The 26,866-nt window shown below is 37.4% G+C and overlaps 1 protein-coding gene across 13 annotated transcripts in view; it reads left to right on the top strand.

Annotated features, from left to right (window-relative positions):
* The window catches only part of RAPGEF2 (Rap guanine nucleotide exchange factor 2), a 183,625-nt gene extending 159,874 nt beyond the window's left edge, over positions 1–23,751 (top strand). For 6 of the 13 annotated variants that reach the window (XM_030271434.4, XM_012573429.5, XM_012573428.5 and 3 more), the window contains 13 exons: positions 1,501–1,658; positions 5,544–5,784; positions 6,034–6,417; positions 7,982–8,193; positions 8,274–8,397; positions 9,007–9,030; positions 10,027–10,250; positions 11,076–11,255; positions 12,983–13,135; positions 15,161–15,386; positions 17,013–17,572; positions 20,149–20,454; positions 21,646–23,640. In XM_030271434.4, coding sequence (XP_030127294.4) covers positions 1,501–1,658; positions 5,544–5,784; positions 6,034–6,417; positions 7,982–8,193; positions 8,274–8,397; positions 9,007–9,030; positions 10,027–10,250; positions 11,076–11,255; positions 12,983–13,135; positions 15,161–15,386; positions 17,013–17,572; positions 20,149–20,454; positions 21,646–21,671 — 2,818 coding nt within the window. In that variant the 3' untranslated portion in view covers positions 21,672–23,640. Of the gene's footprint in view, positions 1–1,500; positions 1,659–5,543; positions 5,785–6,033; positions 6,418–7,981; positions 8,194–8,273; positions 8,398–9,006; positions 9,031–10,026; positions 10,251–11,075; positions 11,256–12,982; positions 13,136–15,160; positions 15,387–17,012; positions 17,573–20,148; positions 20,455–21,645 lie in introns of those variants that run through there. The other 7 variants (XM_030271433.4, XM_012573430.5, XM_030271437.4 and 4 more) reach the window with 4 other exon arrangements.
* Positions 23,752–26,866: the final 3,115 nt, after the last annotated feature.

Raw genomic sequence — 26,866 nt, 5'->3', positions numbered from 1 at the left:
TATCTGTTTCCAGTGGACTTGAGTGTTTTGTCACTCTCATGGCTTGAGGTTAACAATTCATAAAAATGTGCTGGTAATACAGAGTTATCTTGTTTTTTCGAAGCAAAACAATGAGAAAACCCAAATACAACACAGAGAGATACCATACATTGCCTTCCCAAAAGCGGTTTTGTCCATATAATTAAAAATGTGTCTTTAGTGCTCAGATACTGTTCTAGCTTTCCAGACTACTGTTCGATTCATAGCAGTTAAAGAAGTGGTACAAGAGTGCACTGTGTAGAGTTATTCATCAGTAAGCACAAAAGGATATTGGTGCTGTTACAGCTATCAGGGCAATTATCTAGCCTTTTAGTACTTCTGTTTAGGTTTTCTAAGGATGGATAGAGCACTAGACAAAAGTTTAGGTGCCCAACATTAGGGTACAAGTGGTCATTTGTGTTGCATCGTTTAATATACTAGACTGACATAGCTGTAACGTTTGCAATGAAGTCTAAATTCTGGTTTATGCTTTATTTAAATGTGTAAATACAGATTTAGATGTGCTTGGCTTTTAGAAAGGTCTTGCATATGCTTGCCACATTTTTAATGCTTTTCACTTTCTATAATGACTGCTATTCAACATTTTACACCCTCTGAGTATTTTATTAAGGGTTTTGATTTGTATATTTAAAGTTCAATGGCAGTCTCCAGCTCTACATCTTGTGGCTGGTGTTCTGCTTCATGTTATTATGAACTCAAAAGCAATAAGCAAATCAGTGACTACTCTATTATGATTATAGCTCTGTCTCTGATCCATCTAGCACTACTAAGCTCCTGTGGGACCCTGCCTATCACAATTTCATGGATAAAACCCTTCACCTTCATCACAGAATAATTTATTTACAGCTGCCAGGTACTTTGGAGAGGATACTTACAGAACCCAAGTGTGGTGGTTTAGCTTAGTCTTACCTGGTATCACTTCAGTCACACTGAGTGATGAGAAACTCAGAGAAGTGATACAGGGTGGGAAACCTAAATGATCCTCTCTCATCTGTCTATTGAAAGATCTTCTATAGTATGGCTACAAAACATCACAAATATAGTTGCAAATCCGGTCTGTGATGGGGTAAAAAAATCTATGAAGTCCAGGCCTGAAAACAGCACTGGAGGGACAGCAGTATTACTGAAAGTTTGGGTGATGGGCCAATGCAAGAATGATGAGGTGTGTTCCACCTTTTGAATTAACATATTGGCCAAAATTGTTAAAAAATGAGCCTAGCAACTCCTCAGAGCTTACTGGTGAGCATCTTCTGGCAATGTGAGCAGGTAAATTGAGTCACTTTGAGTGGACTGTCCACAAAGCAAGTCCTGTTGTCTGGAGAACTTTGACTTCTAAATAGCAATTGCTGTATCAACAATTGAAAGTATGAAAATGTAGCAATAGAGACATCATTGAATCCCTCTAGTATAGCCAGTCTCTGAATGTTTGTATGTCCTGATCTTATTTCTTTCTGGATGCAGTGACATTGGAATTGGCCAGTCTCAGGATGACAGTATTGTGGGACTGAGGCAAACAAAGCACATTCCTCCTGCTTTACCTGTCAGTGGAACCCTGTCATCCAGTAATCCTGACCTGCTGCAGTCTCATCACCGCATTTTAGACTTTAATACTACTCCAGGTAAGGAACCTTCTTTTATTGTTGTTCTTGACCTTTTAATTTCCTTTCGTAGTTCAGATTTTTTGGTGTGGATTTGTAGAGTTTGAAGAGGCATGTGAGTTTTTATTAACTGTTTGCTGATATACACAAATTTGCCACATATTCATGCATGAGGATGTATCACATTTTCTACAATATACTTCACCCACATATAGTAGCTGTAGCTGTATACAGAGTGCTCCTTACTGATTGACCTGTTTTGCTTGGTATTTTATAATTTGCCTCAATGGATCATTGTTTACAAGACTGCAATATTTTCAAATAGCATAGCAGATCATTAGCTCATAGTAAAGGGAAAGGACATTGGGCTGGGACACAAGACGTGTATTTCAGTCTTTTTCTGAACAGACTTATATAATTTGTACTACATTTGTAAGGGACAGAGTTTCAAAGTTTCTTGTTAGTCACCCTGCCCTACAGCTGTATGCCAAATTCTTTGAATATAAACCTTTCTGAAATAGATAAAAAATGAACACATTTAGAGAGGATCAAAGCACAGGGTTGAATGAGGGAGAAATAGGGGGAGAATATGAGAAACTTGAGAACCTTATCTTATAAAAACGGTTTAGCTGGAGCTCCTGGTAGGGTTGGGATTTGGGCTCTTATCTGGCTGAAGGAAGGTTCTTAGTGGGAAACCTTTCCTGAGTTAAGTATCCAAGGCTTTGCTATTAAAATATAGCTTCTGGAGCAGGATCTAGTGATGGTAGCTCAGCAGACACTTGGTTGTTTTAGCCTAATCTTTAGAGAATTACTCAAAAGAACTGAAAATTCAGTGCCCTACTAAGACTGAGGGATTTCAAACATTACCTAAAGGATTAGCTAAAGGGATGCTGCTTAAATATAAGCCTACACACTGGCCAAATTGATGCAATCGTTGTGCTTGAAACTGTGCTGTTGAACATTACTTCATCTCAACTGTTTTAGGGCTAGAGGAGACTGCAAGGAGGTAGTTTGTGAATTTTGCCCCAATGCCCAAGATTGATCCTATCATCTTGGAAGGTGATAGTTTTTTGTATTTTCTTCAATGACAAGTGTCCAACACCTTGAAGCTATTCTTTATCAGTAAGAGCGTAGCTTTTCATCAGGACTTTTTCTATACACAGGTGAAAATTCCTTTCTCTAGCTTGCCACTTACCTAGATTACCCAGTTCTAGGTACTTAAAGTGCCCCTAATGCTAAGTGCAGCAAGAGGCCAACCTCTAGAACTGTGGGCATTGCTGATTCATGCAGCTTGAACAAACTTCTATAAGAAGTAAAGCCATTGCAGGCCTAAAGATTATAGATGGAGTTCAGAGAAGCTTAATAAATGAATAAAGTTCAACTGTTTGCATTTTGCATTGAGGAAATAAGATCAATATTATGTAATGCCATTGCTCCAATGTTTTAACAGTTTTTCCGTGTCTTTGTAGAAAATGTATTTCTTCCTCATTATAAAAGAAAAAAGTTGGTTTGTTTTTTTTTTGGGTGGTTTTTTTTGCTTAAAATTTGCCTGAAGTTACACACATGGAATATTTTTAAAGTAATTCTCAGGCAAATTTTTTTCCTGTGTGGAAAGGGAGGAAAAGGCAGCTTGAAATGAAAAACATATACCTTAAGGGCTTTAGAGGTGGTTGCATTGTATATAGAAGAGTTGAATTATATCTCTATATATTTCAAGACTTGAAAAAAATTAAAGCCTGCAGTTTTAATTCCTTTTACTACCTTGGTCTAAATTAAAGATGGAAATGGAGGCAGCTTGCAAGAAATTGAATGCAGTGGAGGAGAAAGAGAAATGGGTAGAGCAGCTGTCCTTTGAGGCTTTGAGAAATATCCCTCAGGATAAAAAATAAAACAACTTGCTCCTTTTAGAAGAGTAGTCTTTGAGAAGAAAGTGTGAACAGCTTGAAATCTGCAAGGAGTCATTTTAGTTTCCCTTCTGATTGGATTGGGCTGTCTCAAATATACTTTTAAAGGTTTATTTTTAAATGTTCAATAGCACTTTGATTTCTCTTTTCTTGTGCTGCCTTTGCTATTTGATTGGAAGTCAAAATAATAGAGTAATGATGAACTGCCAGTCACTGGTATTTTTTCTTTCCCCTCACAATCTTTCTAAGGGACTAGATTCCTATCATGCAGTACTGCATTCTTCAGCCTGCCACTCCAGTTTCCTTTTTGAAAACCAGTGAAGGGGGGGTGATTATGATTCTCCTCAAGTGTTTTATTTAAAAATTAGTGGGCTGAATTACTTGCTACCATTGCTCTAGCTGCAATCATTTCACATGGTGGCAGACGTCTGTGCATTCTGTGTAGAGCTTTTGCTCCCAGCTTTGATAAGTAGGCAGCTCAAGAAATTGGGTGGTAAAATACAGTGCAAAGATGGGACTCCTCTATTTGCTGTCCTCTGCGTTTCTTCATATTGACTTCAGTGACCCAGCAGAGCAAGTTATTTTCTTGTTGCACAAAACACTTTATTTCTAGGGACTGTTAAACAATTTCTCACCTTGGTATTGTTTACAGTAGCTTCTCAACTTCACAGCATTTCTTTGGCATATTTCTGTAACAGCAAAACAAAAATATTTCTGTAACAGCAATAGGCAGCCAGATCTAGAGAAGGCTCTTGTTTTTAACATCTCCAAAAACCTGTCTTTGTTTAAACATGTCTTTGGCATCTGCCTTCCTCCAGATGTCAAAAAATGTAGACAATATTTCAGAAAATATTCTGCTCTGTGTCCTTCTCCAACTAATTACTGAAGGAAGATGGGTCAGTGTAGAGTTGGTGATAAAAGGCAAAATTGACTTGCTTGTTGTGAAGTATTTGTGCATTTGACTCAAATGCTTAGGAAGGGCTAAAAGCTGGCCTGTAATGATATCCTTTATGTGTAACTCATGATGTAATCAGAGCGCATTAGTGCTTCTCAAGCTGCAATAAACTACTGTGAGCTTAAACATTTACAGGCTTAGTTGCATGAAATTTGTAAAATAATATATTTAAGTCTAAAAAGCCTTTGTGGCATGTAAATGAACTCCTATCAGAGAGACTCATCTTAATGCTTTCCAAATTATTATTTTGGAAACACGCAGGAGCAGTGGGGAGGTGATAAGTTCTGTTCTTTTGTCACCAGATTTCTGCTGCTGAATAGATCTTTCTGTAGTAACTTGAATACATGTTATGCACATTCAGGTCTTGTCAAAAAAACCTCTAGTTGTACCAAAGTGAATGTTTTTATTTGGCAGTTATTTTTTCACTATTTTATCATGATAGTAATTTCAGAAGCCTTCATTTAGAAGGCTTTTTATTATTATATATTTTCTTGCTTGTATGATGTCTTTGATCTAAAAAATTAATTAGTTTTAAGAAAGATATTAAAGAAAAATGAGTAGATGTCATGCCTCACAAAACTAGAAAAGCTTATTTCTAACGAGGGAAGAAATTAAATTATTTGAAATACTTGTAAGTTAAAAATACCTGAGGTTAAAAAACCTAGTGATGGATACCTGTATAATTTGGGGTTTTTTTTCCTAATAATACAGTAATAACTACCAAAATTCAGTTGATCAATGGGTCTGGATTTCAATATATTCATGCTCGTTAGTTTGTCTGTCCAAACTTTGAAAATATTAACATATTTTTGTGGCTTGCTCCATTTATAGTATAACTAGCTTCTTTTCCTGTATGTTAATAGAACTAGCATTTACTGAAGATATTCTTTATCAGCAAGAGCCTAGCTTTTCATCAGCACTTATACTGAAGTAAAAACTGATAACACTAAAAATTAAACTCAATATGACTTGCCCGTTCTTGTATTATTGTGTTTTTATTTTATTTTGCTTACTAAATTGCATGACTTGCTTGTAATTTTTTTCCAGACTTACCAGACCAGGTTCTGCGGGTTTTCAAGGCAGACCAGCAAAGTCGCTACATAATGATCAGCAAGGACACAACAGCAAAGGAAGTGGTCATCCAGGCCATCAGGGAATTTGCTCTGACTGCAACCCCTGATGCCTATTCACTGTGCGAGGTCTCTGTCACACCTGAGGGGGTCATCAAGCAAAGGAGGCTTCCTGATCAGCTATCCAAGCTTGCTGACAGGATACAGCTGAGTGGAAGGTAAGATGGAGACTGAGCTAACACTGATGGTGCCAGTTTATTAAGTCAAAATCTTGTTAAAGAACTGTTACTTAATTATTTATTATTCTACTTCTTTGCAACACATATCTGCTCATGCAATGTCTCATTGATACCTAGGCCTGGTGAAGTTCATTTTATTCTCAGATTCCAACTGGATTGTTGCTGTAACTCTCAGCACTAATCTGGCCTATTATATCTGGTGTCTTTTTCTGAATTTTGTTTTTACAGGTATTACTTGAAGAACAACATGGAAACAGAAACTCTTTGTTCAGATGAAGATGCTCAAGAGTTATTAAGGGAAAGCCAAATTTCCCTACTACAGCTCAGTACTGTTGAGGTGGCTACCCAACTCTCCATGAGGAACTTTGAGCTGTTCCGTAATATCGAACCCACGGAATACATAGATGACTTGTTTAAACTCAAATCAAAAACAGGTTGCACTAATCTAAAAAGGTTTGAAGAGGTGATAAATCAAGAGACATTCTGGGTGGCTTCTGAGATCCTAAGAGAAACCAACCAGCTGAAAAGAATGAAGATCATTAAGCATTTCATTAAGATAGCGCTGCACTGCAGAGAATGCAAGAACTTCAACTCGATGTTTGCCATCATTAGGTATTGCCCGCTAATAATTTTACTTCTAAGTAAAAAGCAAAATCTTACTTATGTCAGTCTTAAAAAAAATGTGCGTAATAGAGTAAACCAGTTTATACTGCTAACATCAACACTTGGCATTCTGCTAAGGAGGGTATTTTCTGTAATCTGAAATGTTTGCTGAAATAGTATTAGAAATGCTACTGTTGTGTACTTACTGCTCAATACAGTGTGGCAAGGTGTATTGGCACTAGAGAAACTAATGCACTTATTTAAAGACAAAGACAAAAAAACCAACAGGTATATAGAGGAAAACCACACAAGTGTTGCAAATGAATGGGTTAATTTCCCCAAAGCAGCCCATTTTTGTCCGTACTGCCCAGTATCTTAAATTCATTCAGCCATAATATGTTGCATTTTGTTTTCTTTCTATCAGCAGCTTTTTTTCACAGAACTTTGAAAATTATCAGTATCAGACTGTGATGCCCTAATATAGTCTGTAAATAAAGATCTTGTAATAAGAGTTTTAAAATGTACTGAAAATCTCATAAAACCTTTCTTAGTTTCGGAATGAGAATGAAGAGAGTAAACTCTAATGTCTATGTTTATACACTTTCTTTAAAACCCAAACAAAAACAAACAATCCCCCTATATTGTCTCTCATGAAAAAGCTCAAGTAAGTTGCGGTAAACTGACAGTGTTATCACTATCTTTGACACAAGCTCTTGTCATCATCTTGACATTCAGTCAACAGATTGAATGTGACACTTTTCCTGTGAGGAGGAAAAAAATGAGTAGGTTTGAATACTATGCAGGAAATGAGGCAAGTTCCAAAGTCAAGGGTCCATGCTGATGATCATTCAGCATCTCTGAGACATCAAAGTATTGAGATTTTGTTCAGCTATTTCGGCCAGTGTCAAGGAGAAATAAAAGCAGTCTCTCTGCTAGGAAAAACTTGTGTGAAGGAAAGATTCTAGGTATCAGACTTTCCCACCAGGTAGAAATTAACAGCAAGATAGTTAATGTCATTACAGGGGAAAAGGGGGGTTTGCACCAGCTACAGCTTGACAATAACCTGTGGTATAGACAGTGTTACAAAATTTCATCCTGAAAGAGCAAAGTCAGAAGGATTATTGCAGAAAGAAGGTGGGTCAGTGTGCTGTCACCACCTGAATATCATTATGTAGGTGGAAAATAGTTTTTCTTCCAAATTGTTAATCTGGAAAGAAGTGGTCATCCTGAGGTACTTAGATTATGATAGTCTTATCAAACTCAGACACTGTTCTAAAGTAACAAATACATATTCTCTTTAAGGTTTAATTACTCATCCAAGTGTAACTTTTTTCACTTTATGGTTGTATCATGTAGATATCTTCAGTTATTATAGCTTTTATAAAAAATATCTTCTGTAAAACATGCTGGCAAAAAGAAGTTTTAAAATTTCTGTTGTTTTATTGACATTGTTGTGCTAATGTGTTCTGGCTATATGGTATTTCTACCATACAATATTTAACAAGGTATTTTCTAGGATTTTTTGTTTCTTTCCTCTTGTTCTTCAACTTTTTTGCACTTCTTTTTTTTCAAGTGGCCTGAATTTAGCACCAGTTGCAAGGCTCCGAACTACTTGGGAAAAGCTTCCAAGCAAGTATGAAAAACTGTTTCAAGATCTACAAGACTTGTTTGATCCTTCTAGGAATATGGCAAAATATCGTAATGTCCTTAACAGCCAAAACCTACAGCCCCCTATTATCCCCCTGTTTCCTGTCATCAAAAAAGACCTTACATTCCTTCATGAAGGTAAAGGCAGAAGTATATCATCTTTTGCTAGCTAAGGAAAAGTAACTTTCCTGCCTAATCACTGATGTTGTTGGTTGTAGGAAATGATTCTAAAGTGGAGGGCCTGGTGAATTTTGAGAAGCTGCGGATGATTGCGAAGGAGATACGCCATGTCGGCCGCATGGCGTCTGTGAACATGGATCCTGCTCTCATGTTTAGAACAAGGTACGTGTGTTGTACCAGGCAGAGCTTTCCCCATCTGGGAGAAGGCTGGGTGGCAGCAAGAGGGACTTTTATGTGCCCCTTCTATTGGAGCAGTATGAATTTTCTGTGTTAGCAATTGACCAGCATGATGTGGTGGTGTAACCCTGGAGCAACCATTACGTTTTGTGGTTACTGATACATTCTAAAATGTTTCTTACTATTCCATAGTTGATGGTTACATCATAAAAATGAGACTCTATCTGTGGGAGGGAGAGAAACTTTCTTGAAAACATATCTATTTGTCTAGTTGAAATATTGACGGGTGTCAGCCTTATAATTTTGATTTAGTAGAAGTGGTAATGTGTCTGAAGCAGTGTCAGCTACTTGTGTTAGAAAACACAGAGTAAATGCTCTTTGGCTTCATGTTTGACAAGCTTATTGCATACTCTTTTTTCTTAATTTGAGCTAGAAGAGTTTGTAATATATGTATGCCCAAGTCAAGGCTCTTTTTAATGTTTGTGGGCTTCCATAACTGCTTGTCCTGAAGTCTGGTCTTTTCTTTCTGAGCTTGTGATCTTTCTCTGTCTCTTCTTAAACCCATGCTTTATTCTTCCTGGCTCTCACTTGCAGGAAGAAGAAATGGAGGAGTTTGGGGTAAGTGGTTGGAGACAACACACATAGACATTCATTCTTCCTTTATCATTTGCATTTTTTCCTACTTGCTATCTTTAATTTTCTGGTGCTTTGACATATTTTTCTTTTGTAACCCTTTTTTACTGACATTACATTTGATTTGAGATTAAAACACGGAAGTTGTAAATTATTTTTAAGTGGTCACAGGTAGAAGTGGAGTGTTCTTTCCCACCTCTAGTTTAAATTGCTGAGGGAAGAGACTTTCAGTCAAAATTAAATTACAAGATGAAAAAGTTGCAACAGCTGAATATAGCTGTTATACCTATTAAACAATTATCACAATCAGATTCAAAAGTTAAAATTTACAGTATCTGCTTGACTAACTTAATTTCATATTACAATTAGCCATCATTTTTACCTTAACAATTCAGGACCAATGCATAGCATTCATACAGATACACATATATTGAAATGTGCATGACATTTATTTAATCACAAACTAGCTGATCATTTTGTTTAAGAAACTTCTCTTCAGTCTTGCAAGTTACAAAGAAGTTTTATTCTGTAAAACTGAGCTGTACATTTTGTATACAGTCTGATTTCAAACACAGAGGGCTTTCAAAATATCTCCTTTATATGTATTTGAACCTCAACTATAGTCTTCTGTCAGCACTGCCTTACTGCATGAGCTTTTCCTAATGCTCCAGTCCTCTCAGTAGATGGCTTATATGAGAGAGCTACCTTGAATGCTTTTCTAGATGTGTGAAGTGTTGGAGCAAAATAGGTTAAAATATCTGTGCCATTAAATTAGTGCCTGTAACCAAGTAAAAAGATTTCTTGGCCCTCATCTTTCTATCTGTTATAGCTGTTTGACTTACTGGAATGAGGCATGTAAGCTTTGACCATAGACTGACATTCATGCAATCTCTTGCATGTTTCATGTTTATCGGGTGATACCGTGCTGGACTAAGTCATACCTTTGCTCTCTTTCTTGCCCCTCCTGCCCCCTCACTCCAGGTCTCTCAGCCAGGGCAGTGCCAATGCAGCTGTGTTGGATGTTGCACAAGCAGGAGGGCATAAAAAGCGGGTCCGTCGCAGCTCCTTTCTTAATGCTAAAAAGCTCTATGAAGATGCTCAGATGGCACGGAAAGTAAAGCAGTATCTCTCAAACTTGGATCTGGAAATGGATGAAGAGAGCCTCCAGACACTCTCTCTGCAGTGTGAGCCAGCCACGAACACATGTGAGCATTGTCATTTGTTATGGATTTCAGGAAAACTGTTCAATATAACTCTATTTCTAGTCCAGTGAATCAACTGGGAGCAGTAACTAGACAATGAAGTAGAAAATTATTTGTCTAGTCATTTTCAAGTACTAAACATCTATGAATCCTAAGGAAATAATCTTGTGGATTAACAGGATAGAGACATAGTATTTATACAGATGATAAGGCTTTAAGATGATGTCACAATGAAGTGTACAATGGCTTTTTAGATTTGTCTGTACAAAGGGTACGGAGGAGTCAAAAGTTCTTCTATATTTCTGATATACTGAGGTTATTATTGTGGATAGCAATATGGTTGTTCTGAGGGAGTAGGGGATTTTCTTATGTCCAGGTGCTTCAGAGATACCTGGAGGGCTGTTCCTGGGGGCAGCATAGGGGAATCTTATCTTGGATATCCATTTCATTTTGATTTTAAGAAATGTTGTATCTTATGCCCTTCCCTTCCTGCAGGGTAGCAAAAAAAAGTAATTATATGTCTGCTCTGAATCAGTTGTAGTCCTTACGATAGCCCAGTATCTGATCATGTTTTTTGTAACAGTGGTCATTTATCAGAGCTTTATTTTGAGAAAGAAAATATTGATGATGTACATCTTTTAAATGGAGTTACATCTCCCTCTCTTTTCCTCTTCATCTTTTCTGTCTAAAGATATCATGCTGCATTAATTGGACAAATATTTGTGCACTTTTTAATTGTCAATCAGAGGGCTTTGCACTGCTTAGACTAAAACATCACTGTGTTCTCAGCTGGTAGTCATTCAGTGTTTTGTCCCCTTTCTTGCAAAGTGCCGAAGAACACAGGAGACAAGCGATCTGGGAAATCTGAAACGTCACCAGTGGCTCCCCGGGCAGGCATCCAGCAGAAAGTGCAGCAGCAGCATAAAGTGAACCAAGCATTGCAGGTCCCGGCCGTGTCTCTTTATCCCTCTCGCAAGAAGGTGCCAGTCAAAGACCTCCCACCATTCGGTAGGTGGAACAAGGAAGAATTTGGTTTAATTTTCTGAAATTTGTTTGCCTATGTTGACAAGACATTTTTAATTAAAGAAGGTTTAGACTTCCATTTCTGGTAGTATAATATGCAGGTTATACCTGTTTATGCAGTGTTTAGGCATAGTTCTCATCTCTAGAAATGGAAAGAAAGAAATCTAGGGAAAGCATCCTGTCAATTTAATCAGTGTAAATATTTGCCTATTGATAGCAGTTTGAAAGAATATATGTCTCTCTCTGTTTGCCTTGGGAATTTGCCTTAACTTTTCTAGAGGAACTGGAGACCTGGAGTTCTTGAGATGCCTCAGAAGTTTTGGTCTCTCTTTACAAGTTAAATTTTTAAGGTGAAATTGAGGCCTGCTCGAACTTGCAGTCCTGTTAGCAATGTGGGTCTGAACTTTCACATTGATAATTGTCCCTTTGGCTTCTACTCCCTTCTGCTTTTTATTGTTATGTGGTTGTTATTGCTGCCTCTGTATTCTACAGAAAAGCACTGGACTATAGGAAATTTTACCGTGATTACCAATTCTGTGTCCCAACATGTGTGCAAAACATATATGCACTATTAATGAACTCTTTAATTCACAAGTATGATGATATTCCTAGGAAGTATATGTAGCATAACTAGCCCTTCCTTTTTCATGGTGGTTATTGCATAAGAGATTAATTCTGATTTCACTCTTTATTGGTTTTCCTCATGACTACTTAGGCTGCAACAAAGCATTGGAAGCAGCAAAATGAGCAAGAAACAATTCAATATTCATCTAGATCTTGTTGATTTTACCATTTAATTTTAATCTTGAAAGGACTTTGAAGCTTCATAGACTGCAATTTTTTGCTCATAGTGGCAAAGTTTCTGAAAATTGACTGGGTTATGATGATCAGGCAGCTGTGAATTATTGATAGCAGGATTGTGATCCAACAGATCAAAGATAAAAGTCCATGAATGTTTGGAAATAACCTCTACCAAAAACATTGGCAAAACTGTCAGAGAAACTGTCTTCACTTATACGGCTGTTCCAGGGTGTATCTTTGAGGGGAAAAGAAAAATGAATAAATGTGGTCTGGGAAAAGCAATTCCTGATGCCCTAGATCTTTACATCATGCATCATCTTCAGGATGTTTTTACTCTGTAGTTTCCCAAAATAAGCTGGTGCAGAGATAGTTCTCAAAAATGAAAGAGAGAAAGGCAGCTGCAGGATGACCTTGTTTCATAAGCCTAATCCTTATTAATTTTCTTTCCAGTGTCCTTTGACCTTCTAGGCTACTCTGAATAGAAAAGAAACAGGAGAGCAATTTAAATTCTTACTATATAAATCTTCACTAACCAGTGAAATGGGTGTGTGTCTGTATTTAAGCTAATTTTAGTTCAAGTTTCTCGGTAACCATTCCTATGCATATCTTCAATTATATATTGAGGCAGTGTACTGCGACATCAAAGTTTCATGTTTTATGTGGCAAAGTATTTATTTGGCCAGAATGAAAGATAATCTGCACTAATGTGCAGGAATAAAGCACTATATTTTAAATAGGAATACATTTTAACATTTTGCTTCATTTAAGCTCATGTCAGGAACTCAGAAACATACAGGAAAAAAATGTAGCTTTTTCTTCCTGTGGAGTGTCTGCTCTATAAATGCATTGTGAAACATAAGGATGTATTTATACTGGACTTTACATCTTTCTACTTTAATTCTTACCTAAAGGCATTAACTCCCCACAAGCTTTAAAGAAAATTCTTTCATTGTCGGAAGAAGGAAGTTTGGATCGTCACAAGAAGCAATCTGAAGACACTGTCTCAAGTGCATCTTCGCAGTTGTCTTCTCCTCCTACTTCACCACAGAGCTCTCCAAGGAAAGGTAGTAGATGCTCAATATTTCTTATCTTGTTTCTTGAAGCTCGTGGACTTTGGAAGCTTCTGAGAGAGAATTTGGATGCTCAATTCTGCTGCTCCTATTTTTGTCACATACAGTCAGCAAGAGGACAGAAAATGTAGTGCAGAGAGGGATACATGAAAGGTAGCTGTGAACCTGATTTTAAGGGTACCTGAAAGCCCTCTGGTGATCGAAAGCCAGAAAAGACAGCCTGGTATGATACAGGATTTGATGCAGCAGGTCAGTCTGACTGCAGCTGCTTCTGACAAAAAATATTCCAATGTCGAGCGTTTCCTGCCTTCAGTGGAAGGATGTACAGGTGGAAACTTAAAATCTTTGTACAGCATTGACCACACTGGTCTGTCAGAGGAATTATTTGCTGTGTCATGCATCTGAATGGGATGTGACCTACATATGACAGAAAGGTATGAGGTATTTGGAATTCAAATCAGAATATTTAATATTGTAATTTATATTTTATACTACAGAATTTTTAATTGCAGCCTGATTATTTAAACCGTGTGTATGAATTTTTGAGGAATGGTATTATACATTGGAGCTTTCTTCACCAAGATATTTTGAAATAATTTCACAGAGTTATTTTTTTTAAGTAAATTTAGGACTTTAAAAGGAGCTTTTTTTTAAAGCCTGCTTGCTTGTTTGTTTTCATGGTAGTTCTGGCTATGAATTGACAAAACAGAGTATGGAGGCATTATCCTGTAGTTTAAATTTTAAAAAAGACATTTGGGAAGAATGATAGCCTAGATGTATTGCAGATGAGTTCTAAGTTATTCTCTTTTCAGGATAACATAAAAGTTCAGTTTACAGTTACATAATAGGTCATTATGGCAAAATATACATTGGGGCTGGAGTGACTTCTATTGGAGTGTTATTTACTAATGTCTGATGGAGGAGGATAATATGTAGAGGATATATCATCTTGAGTCTTTGTAAGCTGTCATCATTATTTCTCCCAAATACAGCATTAACAAAGAGTGAACTTATATAAATATTGTCAGGCCTATGCAATTTTTGAAAAAGGAATTGGAATTCTGTACTTGACTCACAGTGTGAACAGCAATTTATTTTTGCAAAAAGCATATCATAAACATGATTTTTTAAAAAATCCTTGGTTTGATGGTCACATGAAGCTAATGATATGTTCTTTCAGATAAAAATGGCAGCATCAATTCCCAGCATTAGTTTTCAGCAAGTGAATTGGGATAGATCGATTGAAGTAATTTTGACACTTATGAGTAGAGTGAAAGGAAAATATGAAAACTGTGGTGACTTGTGGATATGTTTAATGATCTTTAATTTAGCTGGCAAGAACATTCAGCACAATTTGTTTAATACTGAAAGAAAAGCTGAATTTGCTTCTATGACATGATTTGCAGATTTTATCTCTGTTGGGCCATGTCAGTGCTACCTACCTCCAAATTTCACCATAATTTTGGTAATATGGATTTTGGAATTACTTAGTGAACCAAGTATCACAAAGAAAACTTGAAAACCTGCCCCTCTCTCAGCTAAGCTATGTGATAAGCAGTCAGTCCAGACATCTGGGCTTCATGTATCTGTTAATCTCTGAAGTGTAGCTTTGCAGAATACAAAGAATGCACGACAGAGTCTCTGGGATTTTTTTAAGGAGAAATCTCAAGCAGAACATCTCTTTCCTTCCAGTCTTGGAGACTGTGTTTATGCTCAGGCAGATTTTGAGAAGTAGTATTTCATAATGTGAGGATATGATGATGAATTTGAAAAGAATTTAGAAGAGGGAAGAAGAGAAGTTGGTTTGTTAATGAGCAGTACATGTTCCCACAATCCTCAGTCTCTGACTGAGATACCAAAGACAGTGTCACACAGGTTTGCTGTGTATCTTTATCTTTTGCAGTGCTATGTAAATGTAATAGTAGCTTTATTTTATTGCCAGTTTTATTGCAGTATTGCCAGTGGCCTGGCAAGCCAGGCATCTCGGAGAGTCTGATTAACACCATGTTCCCTTTGCAGGCTACACTTTGGCTCCAAGCAGCACCGTGGATAACTTCTCTGATTCTGGTCACAGTGAAATTTCTTCTAGATCTAGTATTGTCAGTAATTCCTCTTTTGACTCTATGCCAGTCCCCCTGCATGATGAGAGGAGACAGAGGCATTCTGTCAGCATTGTGGAGACAAATCTTGGTGTGGGAAGGATTGATAGAAGAATCATGATTGAACCAGATCAATACAGCTTAGGGTAAGAATTTTATTTGTGCTTACTTATATTATACTTTCATATACTTTCATACTTTAAGTGTGTATGTGGCATGTATATTTGTCCATGTAACTTTCCCTGTTTCTCTCGAATATTTTTTCTCCTCTACTCTTAAAAAACTACTACTTCAATGCTTCATTTTGTGATAATGCTCCATTCCTGCTAAGAAAAGGTTTTGTACTCCTGAGTGAGTGATGAGGTCTACAGCAGCAAGACATCACCACATTTGAGCATTTCATTGGTGCCACAGATTATCCACTTTGTGGCAAACTAGTACCCTAGTCTGCTTCCTCCATGGGAAATTAACTGAATTAGATGAGATATTCAAACAATTACTCAGTGATCAAACTGAGAACAGAAATAGCTAGCAATTTTCCAGTCTGCTTCATGGAAAAGTGCATATTTGTCTAACTCCAAAATATTTTACTCCAAATATCTCTTCTAGTCAACAATAATTGGAAGCTAAAATTCACATTACGCTGTTGGTTTTCTAGTAATTTTCTAGGTAATTAACTTCTGTAATGGTGGGGAAGCTAGTGCTGTGAGGAGTTCTGTAAATCTCTAGCAGTGAGCCTTGGTGTGAAAATAATTGGAGTTCTGGCTCCTGTTTAGTCTCCTTTTTTTTTTTTTTTTTTTTTTTTAGCTGTTATTTGGATGCTTCCGTCCTCTGAATGGTTTCTGGGGTTTTAATCCTGCAGGCTCTGTGAATGGCAGACCTGTTCCAACCAAAACTGCTGTACTTCAGCTTTGGGAATCTCAGGCTATGCAAACTCTTTATTCAGATGTCTTAAATATTTGGAAGAAGAGGGTTCTAGTCTGCATAGGAAGGTGCCCTGGAAGAACAAGTCCAGGAGCCTGGATATCTGCTAAGCAAAAGTGACATTTTGTTGGTTTTATCTGCTGCTGTGTAAGGGATCATGTCAGACTCACTTAATCATTGAAAGGCTACAGAAAACATACTTGCTCTATGAAGTAGCATGTGTTTCCAAAAATAAGCTTAAAATACATTTCCATTTGCAGGAAATGTTGAAAAGTTAATTCTCACAGTTTCTTAAGCAGAAAAAAAAATCTGAAATCTAAACCTGAATATCACCACTTCCCTCTAAATTCTGTTTCTAGCTTTTGAAAGCTAGCTTTTTTCCTACCATTTGCTCACCATGGCTGGGAAAGCAGTAGAATAACCCTGTTTGTTTCCCTGTATGTGTGTCTGTGTGGTTTGCCTGTCTTAAGGAAATGTTGCAAAGATTTTACCTTTTGAAATTACACTATTGAAGTGTAAGGTTTCAGCAAGTTATCGATCCAGTTTTGTTTGTTTGTTTCTGTTTGCTTTTGTTTTATTGAGGATGTACTTGAAAGAAAAATGTTATATTCTCCAAATTGAATCAGCCATTCATGCAAACAATAAGTAGTATCAAGTGCATCAAAATCTTCCACCGTAGAATCATAGAATGGTTTGGGTGGAAAGAGACCTTTCAAATGTCATGAAAGTTACCTAGTCCAACCCACAGCGTGTTTTTTGTTTTTCTTTGGTTGTTTCTTTGTGCGTCTTGTTCATGATTTCCAATTCCAACACTGGATTTTTTGTCCCCCCCATCAATGTGTACCCAGCTCATATGCACCGCTGTCAGAGACCCGAGGCCTGTATGCTGGAGCAACTGTACTTTCTTCTCCTAGTACAGAAGAGCTGTCACAGGACCAGGGGGACAGAGCTTCACTCGACGCAGCTGACAGTGGCCGTGGGAGCTGGACTTCTTGTTCGAGTGGTTCTCATGATAACATCCAGACAATTCAGCACCAGAGGAGCTGGGAGACTCTGCCTTTTGGACACTCTCATTTTGATAGTTCAGGCGATGGGGCAGGACTGTGGGCCTCGGGTGGCCACATGGACCAGCTGATGTTCCCTGACCATGGCACAAAGTATGGCAGGCAAAGTCAAGGTAGGGAGGGCCTTGATCAAGCACAGTCCAGAGCAAGCTGGGCATCTTCCACAGGATACTGGGGAGAGGACTCCGAGGGTGATACAGGTACCATAAAGCGGAGGGGTGGGAAGGATGTTTCGATTGAAGCTGACACCAGTAGCATAACATCTGTACCAGCAGAGGAGACAAAGCCAGCTCCCGTCCCTCCCCACACAGCAGCAGCATCAAGTAGTACAAAGGGGCTTGTTGGTAAGTTAAGTTTTGTTTGCTGTGAAAAATTTTAATTTATTTGCTTAAGTTTCCTCATATTGTTCTGCATTTCTTTTGTCTGGTTTTGGTTGGTTGGTTGGTTTTTGATTTTGGGGTTGTTTTTTTTTTTTGTTTGGTTTTTAATTTTTAAGGCAAAACTGAATATTTTGTAGTCTCTCTTAATTTTTTCCCTTTAATTGTACATATATTGCTAGGTAAAATATCATTTATTGTTGATTCTCAGTTCTAGCAGTGCCTTTGTGTTTCAAGAGAGCCTGTCATATATCAAAAAACTAGCTCAACTGCTGGGCAATATTTTGAGAGGTTGATGTATTTAGAGATCTGTTCTGAAATTTGAATTTCTCATCACAGTAAGGCTCCATAGGCTATATTTAGAAATCTTAGTAAATGTGGCCTGATTTTTATAGAAGTGTTTCACTTTATACCTTTGTATGACTTGTCTGATAATTGTGAATATTCCTTACTTCTGAAAATGGGATCCCTTTGTGTTAAAATACCAACTGAAATTTTTCTTTGGACTGCTGAAACTGAAGGGGTTTCAAAGAAGTTAGAGCTGAAATACATTTCTGTGCATTCAATAATGGAAAGATCAAATAATGTATAAATTAGTATGAAGGTGTCTTTGGCAGAGCTTAACATTTTTATCATATTGTTCCTTCTATGCATCCTAATCTGTGGGCCATCCAATACCTCTGAATTTTTGCCTCTTTCCTTCCTTTCATTCTCCCTCACTTTGCCTTTTGTCAGGTTAACATGAAGAACTATCTAAAAGCCATTTCTTGCTGACACAGCTGAATGTCTGCCAGATTGAGGTCATGCTGAGACCACTGTGATAAACAGGTTTTGCATTTTCTGCCCGAGTATATTGCTTAGCAGTGGCCTTTTGCCTCAAAGCTTGGGTGCAGGTCTAAATCCCTGGGCTATCAAGAGGAAGAAGGTGTATGGATTCATGCCAATCTCTAATTTTCCTCTTTGATACCCTTGGTTTCCTCCAGAATGTGTAACAGGTGTGCTTCCAAACTTGCCTTTCAAGGCAGTGCTCACCACTACATTTTTACAGACTTGAAAGAACACCTGAAAATTCAAACCAACACAATTCCATGGCCTTCACTACTATTAACTAACTGTCCTGCAAATGTAACTCTGTGTATCACTATCCAGCTGAACCCACTGGTTTACATAGTTCTTTTGCACTTAATAGATATTGATTTCTTGTAATATTTCAGTAGAATCTTTCTACAATAGAATCTTTCTACAGAACTTCTGATTTTCAGAAATCTTTGAATAAAGTTTCTCAGAAGCCTCTTTGTGCTGTTTTGCTCGGTTAAAACAGTTTGCCCAAGAAAAGTACTTAGAGTCTATTTGAAAATTTTTGGTTTTGTTGTAATAGCAAGGATTTATTTTAAATCTATAAAAACTTGCATCCAAGTAGCACCAGTCCATTTTAAGCTTGTACAGCCCTTTCAGTCAAATCATTCTGTATAATGCAGGGTGGTGTTGTCATCAGCACTTATGCAAGAATACAGTGTATGACAAGCTGTGCAAATTGTCTGTGTCAGTGCTGTATTTCCTGCTTTATTTGTAAGGTTTACCATTAAAGTGGTCATGTGTTAAAGGGCTGGACCCACAATAAGTGTTCAGTATCAAAGTCCCAGTTGACTTCTCTAAGTACTTAACTCTGAAACAGAGACCCTTGTCTATCTGTTGTATGTCCTGGCAGATTCGTAGGATTTTTAACTGGTTTTTTTTCCCATAAAGTTCTCTCCAAGAGGTCTTCTCAGTATGGCCTGAGTTAAGCCTTGTTCAGGTAAACAGTTACATCTCAGTGATATCCACAGGCTAGGTGGTAGTCTTTCCATCTCCTAGATAAAATCATATTCAGTCATTGTTCTTATGGGAATACTTTCAATTTTGGTTTTGCAGAGAATACAACCATAGGCGCTGCAGACAGTAGTGCATGCAAATAGTATAGTGATGAAGCTCACTTCTCTTCCTGATCTCTTGGAGTTGTAGCTTATGCCTCATTAAGTAGCAAGATTTGTAGGAAGAAAATAATGTATCAGATGTATTTCTTTTTTCCCCTCCAAGATGTTAAAAACAAAGAGATAGGTTCTTGGATGCAAATCCCATCTTCAGAATTAAGTTAATCATACATGTGGGGAGATGCCAGAATTCATGATGTTTACTACTTCTATGGACTCTTGAGTCTTCCATGTTGCTTTGATCACTGTACATTTTATTGTATACAATTGTTGGAACAGCTTCAGTTGTGAAGTTTGAACAAATTCCCCATGAAATTTGGTGAATTTTATTAGACTAATGCTTCACTGCTGGAAGAATAGCTATATCCTGTGAATGTTGTATATTCTGTACTTTGACTGATTTATTTTCCACAAGCTCTTTGTCTAGCATACGATAGTTTACCTTTGGTGTTCAGAGTTTCTGTGCCTGGGCTGTTGAGTTGGTTGATATTTATTTAGCTTTTAACTGTCTATTTTCCTTTGAGCAGCGTTCCTCATCCTCTCTCTAACAATCACCTGTTGTTATTCCGGCAGCAAGAAAAGAGGGTCGATATCGGGAACCACCTCCAACTCCTCCCGGTTATGTAGGAATACCTATTGCTGAGTTTGCAGAAGGTGGCTCCCATCCAGCCAGGAAGCCTCCAGACTACAACATAGCACTTCAGAGGTCTAGAATGGTGGCACGGACATGTGAGACTCATGGGACAGCAACTCCACAGCAGCAGTCACACGGCCACTCAACTGGCAGGCCCGTGAACAAACCTCAGTGGCATAAACCAAATGAGTCAGACCCACGTCTTGCTCACTATCCATCTCAAGGGTTTTCCACAGAGGAAGATGGTAAATTTCTAGTTGTTAGACTTTGAGTGTGCTGCATGCAAAATGGGTCAGTGCTTTCACAGATACAGAGCAAATTACACAAATCTTGCCATAATTTGAACTCCATTTCAAAACTTGCTATTTGTTAACTTTTTGGAAGGGAAGGAATTCAGTTCATCCTAAATCTAATTTAAAATTTGGAACATAGGTCCACTTGAATCTTGAACAACCAAACAGTTGGCTTACGCAGCCTCTCTGGAGGTGCCTATGTTCACCTTGTACAGCCCTGCCTGCCAAGATTGTCCACATTAACCATGTATTTAATGATCAAAATTTTTGATCAAATTTAACTTGATCAAAAATGATCAACTATTCTGTAGACCAGGATCAATGTATCCTGGTCTACAGAATACTTGCCCATCCACCTCACAGAGCACTGTTGCTCAGGTTTATTTGGATAGTTGCTCACATTCTAACTGAAGCACTTTACACTGTGAACACCGAGTCTTCCACTCTGTTTCACGTGATGAGCCCACTGCTGTCTCGCTACTGTGCTGGTCCAAATGTGTCTACATCTTTATGCTTTAGCTCAACTGTGATGTTTTTCCATGGAGAGCAAGTGTAGCTGGATTGCAGCTTTAGGTCCTCAAAATTTAGGTAGGGTGGTGTCAATATCACTCACTTGTATGCTTTATTTTGCTTAATGATAGACTAACATTCCCCTTCTCCCTCTAACTGCTTAGTTACTAAGGTTTTAGGTGCAGGATGAACTTTGCAATTGAACGTGATGAAGTCTACCTTAACTGAATTGCCTCAAACTTTGAGAGTTACCATGACAGAAAATTTTAATTGTTTCTACTAACAATGACTAAATGGAAGATATGTTTAGGGAGAAAATGTCAGATGCCTTTCTGAAGCTATTAGATATCTAGGAATCTCTATTGTGCTCCTTAGGGTGAATAGCTGCATTTAGCTCAGTTAAAGCAATTGTCCTTTTTTAACTCAAGATCAAAATTCCAAAGGAATATGTCTCATGAGATCTGAAATGTACTGAAATTTAGATTGTTTTAAAGTGTATATACTTTTACGATGAAATGGAGAACACATGAGCACAATACACACAGTTGTTGTATGCACAGCTTGTTTCAGTCAGTAGCAGTCTTGTATTTTATGAACTAAATTCTATTTTCCCTTATCCTATTATGTTTGCAGAAGATGAACAAGTCTCTGCTGTCTAAGACTTGGTTTTTTCTGGATCCAGAGTGAGCCACCTTAAAGGAGAGCACAAGAAGACATCCCTAGAATAGGAGCCTTGGAACTATGATTAAAGGATGGTGGACCTATTTGCCTCCTTCCCTGCCTTAAAGCAGCATGGGGCTTCTTCCTCTGCCCCTCCCCCTTCTGTCCCCTCTCCCCTTGCATGTGAAATACTGTGAAGAAATCGCCCTGGCACTTTTCAAACTGTGTTGCTTGAAATGCACAGTGCAGCAATCTCCAAGCTACCACTGTCGCTGTCTGCCACATCACACAGTATCATTCCAAATTCCAAGATCATCACATCAGGATGATTAACTCTGGCTGCACTTCCCAATGCCTGGAAGGGTTTTTTTAAATCTTCCTTTTAGATTTTAATCACAATCCTAGCACTTAGTCTCATTGGGATAATGAGATAAGTTAGTTGTCAAATACGTTTGGCCTTTAACCTACAAAGAGAAAATTGCTTTGAGATCTTTCAAGAAGGCAGTGCTTATTTGCTTGTTTACAATGCCTTTGTTACAATTTTGTATGTTTGTGTTTGGGAGATCAAATAGTGCATCTGAATAGTAATTACAGTATTATTTCACACCTGTAAGTAGGGTTGCCAGCCTGAGCTCTTGGAAGAATATTGCTATCACATGGCTGAGCAGGGCAGAAGGGAAGGCAGAGGTTGCAGGATGCAGCCTTTCCTTGACTACCTGGCTTTGCTCTTAATGTGCCCCACCCTGGAATCTTCACGAGTTTGTAAATGTTAGTGTTAACAGCATCCTCATCTGGGTCTGGTGTAAATGCAGAAACACAGTGCTCACAACTGGTCAGTGATCAAGAGGACATAGTGTGCCTCATACCTGTGCCTTCCAAAATACAGGATGGCATGCTAAAAAAAAGTAATAAGACAGATGGCAACCCCACTGTTAAGTTATATACATTTTATTTTAAAACTATATAGTAGTTATATTAAAATAAAAATTAACTGGATAACACTGCAGTGAAGGCAAGTTGGGATGGCACAACTTGTGTCAGCTGTTAACACTGATCTAATGACTTCCATCTCTTGACTTCGACATTAGGGGATAATCGAGTCTTTAAGAGAAAAAAAAATACAAATAACACAGTTAGATTTGCCAGCCTTTGCAATGCAGAAATAGTCACAACTGTTAATGGCTTCATGGAACACTGCATGTGTAGAGAAGGCCAATGTGTAGCAACCACCTGCTCACAGCTGCTATTAACCCTATAATGACTGAAATGACCCTCCCCTCTATTTTTGTGTTGTTTTTGCACAGACTCCGGAGAAGTGAAGGCTGCCAATCCGAGTAGTACTCAAATGTGAGGAACTGCTGGTCTTGGATTTTTTTTTTTTCCATTGAACTCAGCTGATCATATTGATCAGTAGATAAACGTAAATAGCTTCAACTTTTAAAGATCAAATTGCAGTGTTTTTTCACTGTATCAAACAAATGTCAGTGCTTTATTTAATTCTCTCTCCAGTAATCATAGCTTTTGTCTATTTGCTTATATATAACATTGTCAATTATGCATTTGTAATTTTACATGTAATATGCATTATTTGCCAGTTTTATTCTCAAGGCTATGGACCTCATGTGCATATAGAAATACAAAATCCTAGCTCTATCACAAGTTGCACAAATGTTATATAAGCATTAAGTAATTGTAGACCATAGGACTGCTAATCTCAGTTCGCTCTGTGATGTCAAGTGCAGAATGTACAATTAACTGGTGATTTCCTCATACTTTTGATACTACTTGTACCTGTATGTCTTTTAGAAAGACATTGGTGGAGTCTGTATCCTTTTGTATTTTTAATACAATAATTGTACATATTGGTTATATTTTTGTTGAAAATGGTAGAAATGTACTATGTTTATGCTTCTACATCCAGTTTGTATGAAGCTGGAAAATAAATAAATATAACATTAATGAAGTCCATATTGATTCTTATGCATTTTCCATGTTCCACATACTTGAACAAATTTATGAAAAAATTTTACTTCTCTGTGTATTAATATTAAAGGGACATTGCCAAGTGATGTGGGCAAACCACTGGTGTGGAGTTTTTCTTGATATACAGTTGTGCTGCTGATAATTTTTGAAAACCTTGGTGTGTGTACTGTTGAATGAGAATGACTGATACTGTGAGCATCCCCAGCAGAATCATTTGAGATGCCAAAAAAGTTATGGACTTAAGTGTATGTAGAATGTAAACAGTTTTAAAGGTAAGATTGTGTTGATTTTATATTCTGAATAGTGTAAAAGTAAGGAATATATGTTTTAACATTTGAGTAGGGAGAAGTGTGGAAGGTGATCCATTTGAATTTTTACCGAACAAGTTATGTCAAATAATAAATATCACCCAATAGCATGCCCAGTAATAAAATCTGATGTTAATTCAATGTCAAATCTGTAGATTTTGTTTTTCCCCCAGAGGCTAGATTCTTTATTTCCAATGGTATGCAGAAGACTGGTTTAAAATGGTACTGCTAAAGCCATAAACAGCCGTATCCCATCTAGCTTTGAAATGCCTGGCAGGTGGCATTTCCAAGTCCAAAATTAGTTCAATGCAAAGGGAAGCAACAAAATGCTGTCTAGATATAAGTCTTTTTAACATAGCTCTTGAAATTATCCAATCTTAGAATTATAGGAAAGATAAAATCACTGAAAATATAGGACTTGTAAACATTGTGTTTTTACTGCTGTAATCTCTAGCACTGTAAGGAAAGAAGTTATGGATATTTAGATTTGTGTTGTGTAGTGGAACTACTCTGTGAATCTCTGGCTAATACTTATTGTGTACATTTCAACAAGCTAAAGATTAAAATTTGTTTTTACATTAGTAGAATGAACACACATTTTAACCTATTTTACCTACAGGATTGTCCTCCAGTAGTACTAAAGGCACAGTGACAGGGAAATCCTCTTACCAACTTGTGAGGTGTTTGCACACTTGTCAGTTTTTTCTCTGTGCTTGATATATTATTGAATTAGCCTCCTGTTTATGCCGCCTCATTGTAATTAGTATTTTAGATCACATTATGTAGAGACATCCTCAACATAGCGTCCAATACAGATAGCATAATTCGTTATGGACTGGGTGATAAATTACACATCACACAGCAACTGATTCAATAGAAGTAAAGGCCTTGGTGTGACATCTGAAACAGGTTTGGTAGTTGTAGTATGTGTAATATGAATTTTGTGCTTACTGAGTGGATGCAACAAAATGCAGACAAGTAAATACCAGTTGCCAGGATTTAGAGTTGCATTCACCAAAATGGAACTGAAGTCTAAGGATTTTTTTGTGTGTTTGAAGAAATGACATTCAATTATCTGTGTTTTTATGTTTTTGTGGATTTTTTTACTGAAACTTACTGAGGCAGAGGCTACAGCTATATGCAGTATATTGCACACTGGAGTCAGCACAAATCTGTAAAAGCTGAAGTATTGAGGGTACTGCTTCAGTGGATTTATCTTGGTGATTTGGAGAAGCATACATGTTTTACATCTGTAAATCTGAGACTCAAACATTTGGTCAACCTAAGGTGAGGAACAGGTTTTGTTTTAAAAAAGAAACAAAGCCGAAATCCCTCTATTTTCTTCAAGACTAGTAGAAAATGCAATAAATTTCTAGGCTGTCTCATATGGATTGTTGAAACAAAATCAACTCTAGAGAATTCAAATAATGATTTAATTGCAAGTATTAATATTTATGTATTCCTCGCTATGGAACGAAACATTAAAAATACTTCTGTGAATAAAGCCTATGTAGCAGGAACAGCCTCTCTAACAGAAATAACACAGATCCATTGAAGAAAATGTGAACATTGCTAAAATTACTCTGACAATTACCCCCTCAGGAGACAGCAGCCATGTGAGATGATTAATAGAATTTTGGTCCCCTATCTCTAGATTGTCCTTAATGTAAGCTTTACAGTCTTGTCTCTAAAAATTGCATGCTTTGAGAGTGAAGGTAGGTTTATTGCTGATATAAGGTGGAATCTGTTACTTTCTGTTTTCCACTGAAAATGTGATAAATGAAAATTTAGAGTTTTTACTAGAATATTAAAACCTTTAAAGTTCTCTCTTGCTTATATGTAGTGAGTATGTAGGAATTAAACTAAGATATTCAACTACTAGCAGCCATCAGTAATATAATCTTAAATGATTGGCATTTGATTTTCCTGAGATTAAATTTATACAGTGACACTACACGCCTACGCACAGGCTGCATTCTCTGTAGAGAAATGAGTCTTGGCTCTCTGTGTCAAAATTCAAATTTGTGTTAACTGCTGGCTTCTCCTTAAGTGCAGACTTGTAGCTCCCTCAGCTTTCTACTCGGTGGCTTGACATGCTCAGTCTTCTCTTTCAATTTGGAGAATTAATTTGGATTTCTTTTCTTTGTTTGGTCAATTAATCCTTAATGGCCTAGTTTTGGCCTAGGTAGCCTTAATGTCTGAAAGGACCTTTATTTTCTTTGCAGCACTGTTGCCTTTGCTAGCAATGAAATCCTTTGTGTATGTATATAAAACATATATATTAAACCCCATTTTATATATGTGTATGTACAGGAAAAAACACATTGTATAGTATTGCAGCACCTGCTTTTTTAGCTAGCATATCTGCACCGGAAAAGAAGACAGTGCAGCATTATTTAAAGTAATTTTTTTTTTCAGTGAAACTTACACTAGAGTAGTGATGTTTCAAATGCTTTCTCAGTAACTACCAAACTGTTTTGACATGCAGCTGTTATTTTCTGATACAGTTCCAGGAAAGTTTTGCCACTTGTGCCAGGGTCAATAGGTGTGGCAGCGATAAATCACCTAGGTGCTGTGTTCAATATGTTTTGAGGCTTTTCTCATAACTAGAGAAATATGAGCAGTTTTTAAATAGTTTTGAGTTTTGTGCAACAAGGAAGATGCTCTGAACTGTGGCTTTCTAAGAGAAGGTAGGCTGTGAGGCCTGGGATGGCTTTTTTTTTTCTGCCTTGATGTCTTTGGTCAGAGTCCAAGTGAAACACAGGAAATTGCACTGATACAAAGCAACCTTCCATATTGAGCCCCTACTTCCAACATCAGTGTAGAACTGGATTTGTTCTGATTTGGCAGTCCTGGGAAGCCTCATGGCCTTGATACACATTTTGCTCTTAAGGAGAGATAGT

Source organism: Taeniopygia guttata, chromosome 4 (assembly GCF_048771995.1).
Source record: "Taeniopygia guttata chromosome 4, bTaeGut7.mat, whole genome shotgun sequence".
Lineage (NCBI taxonomy): Eukaryota > Metazoa > Chordata > Aves > Passeriformes > Estrildidae > Taeniopygia > Taeniopygia guttata.
Note: the sequence above shows the minus strand (reverse complement) of the source record. Positions and strands in the feature narration are given on the sequence as shown.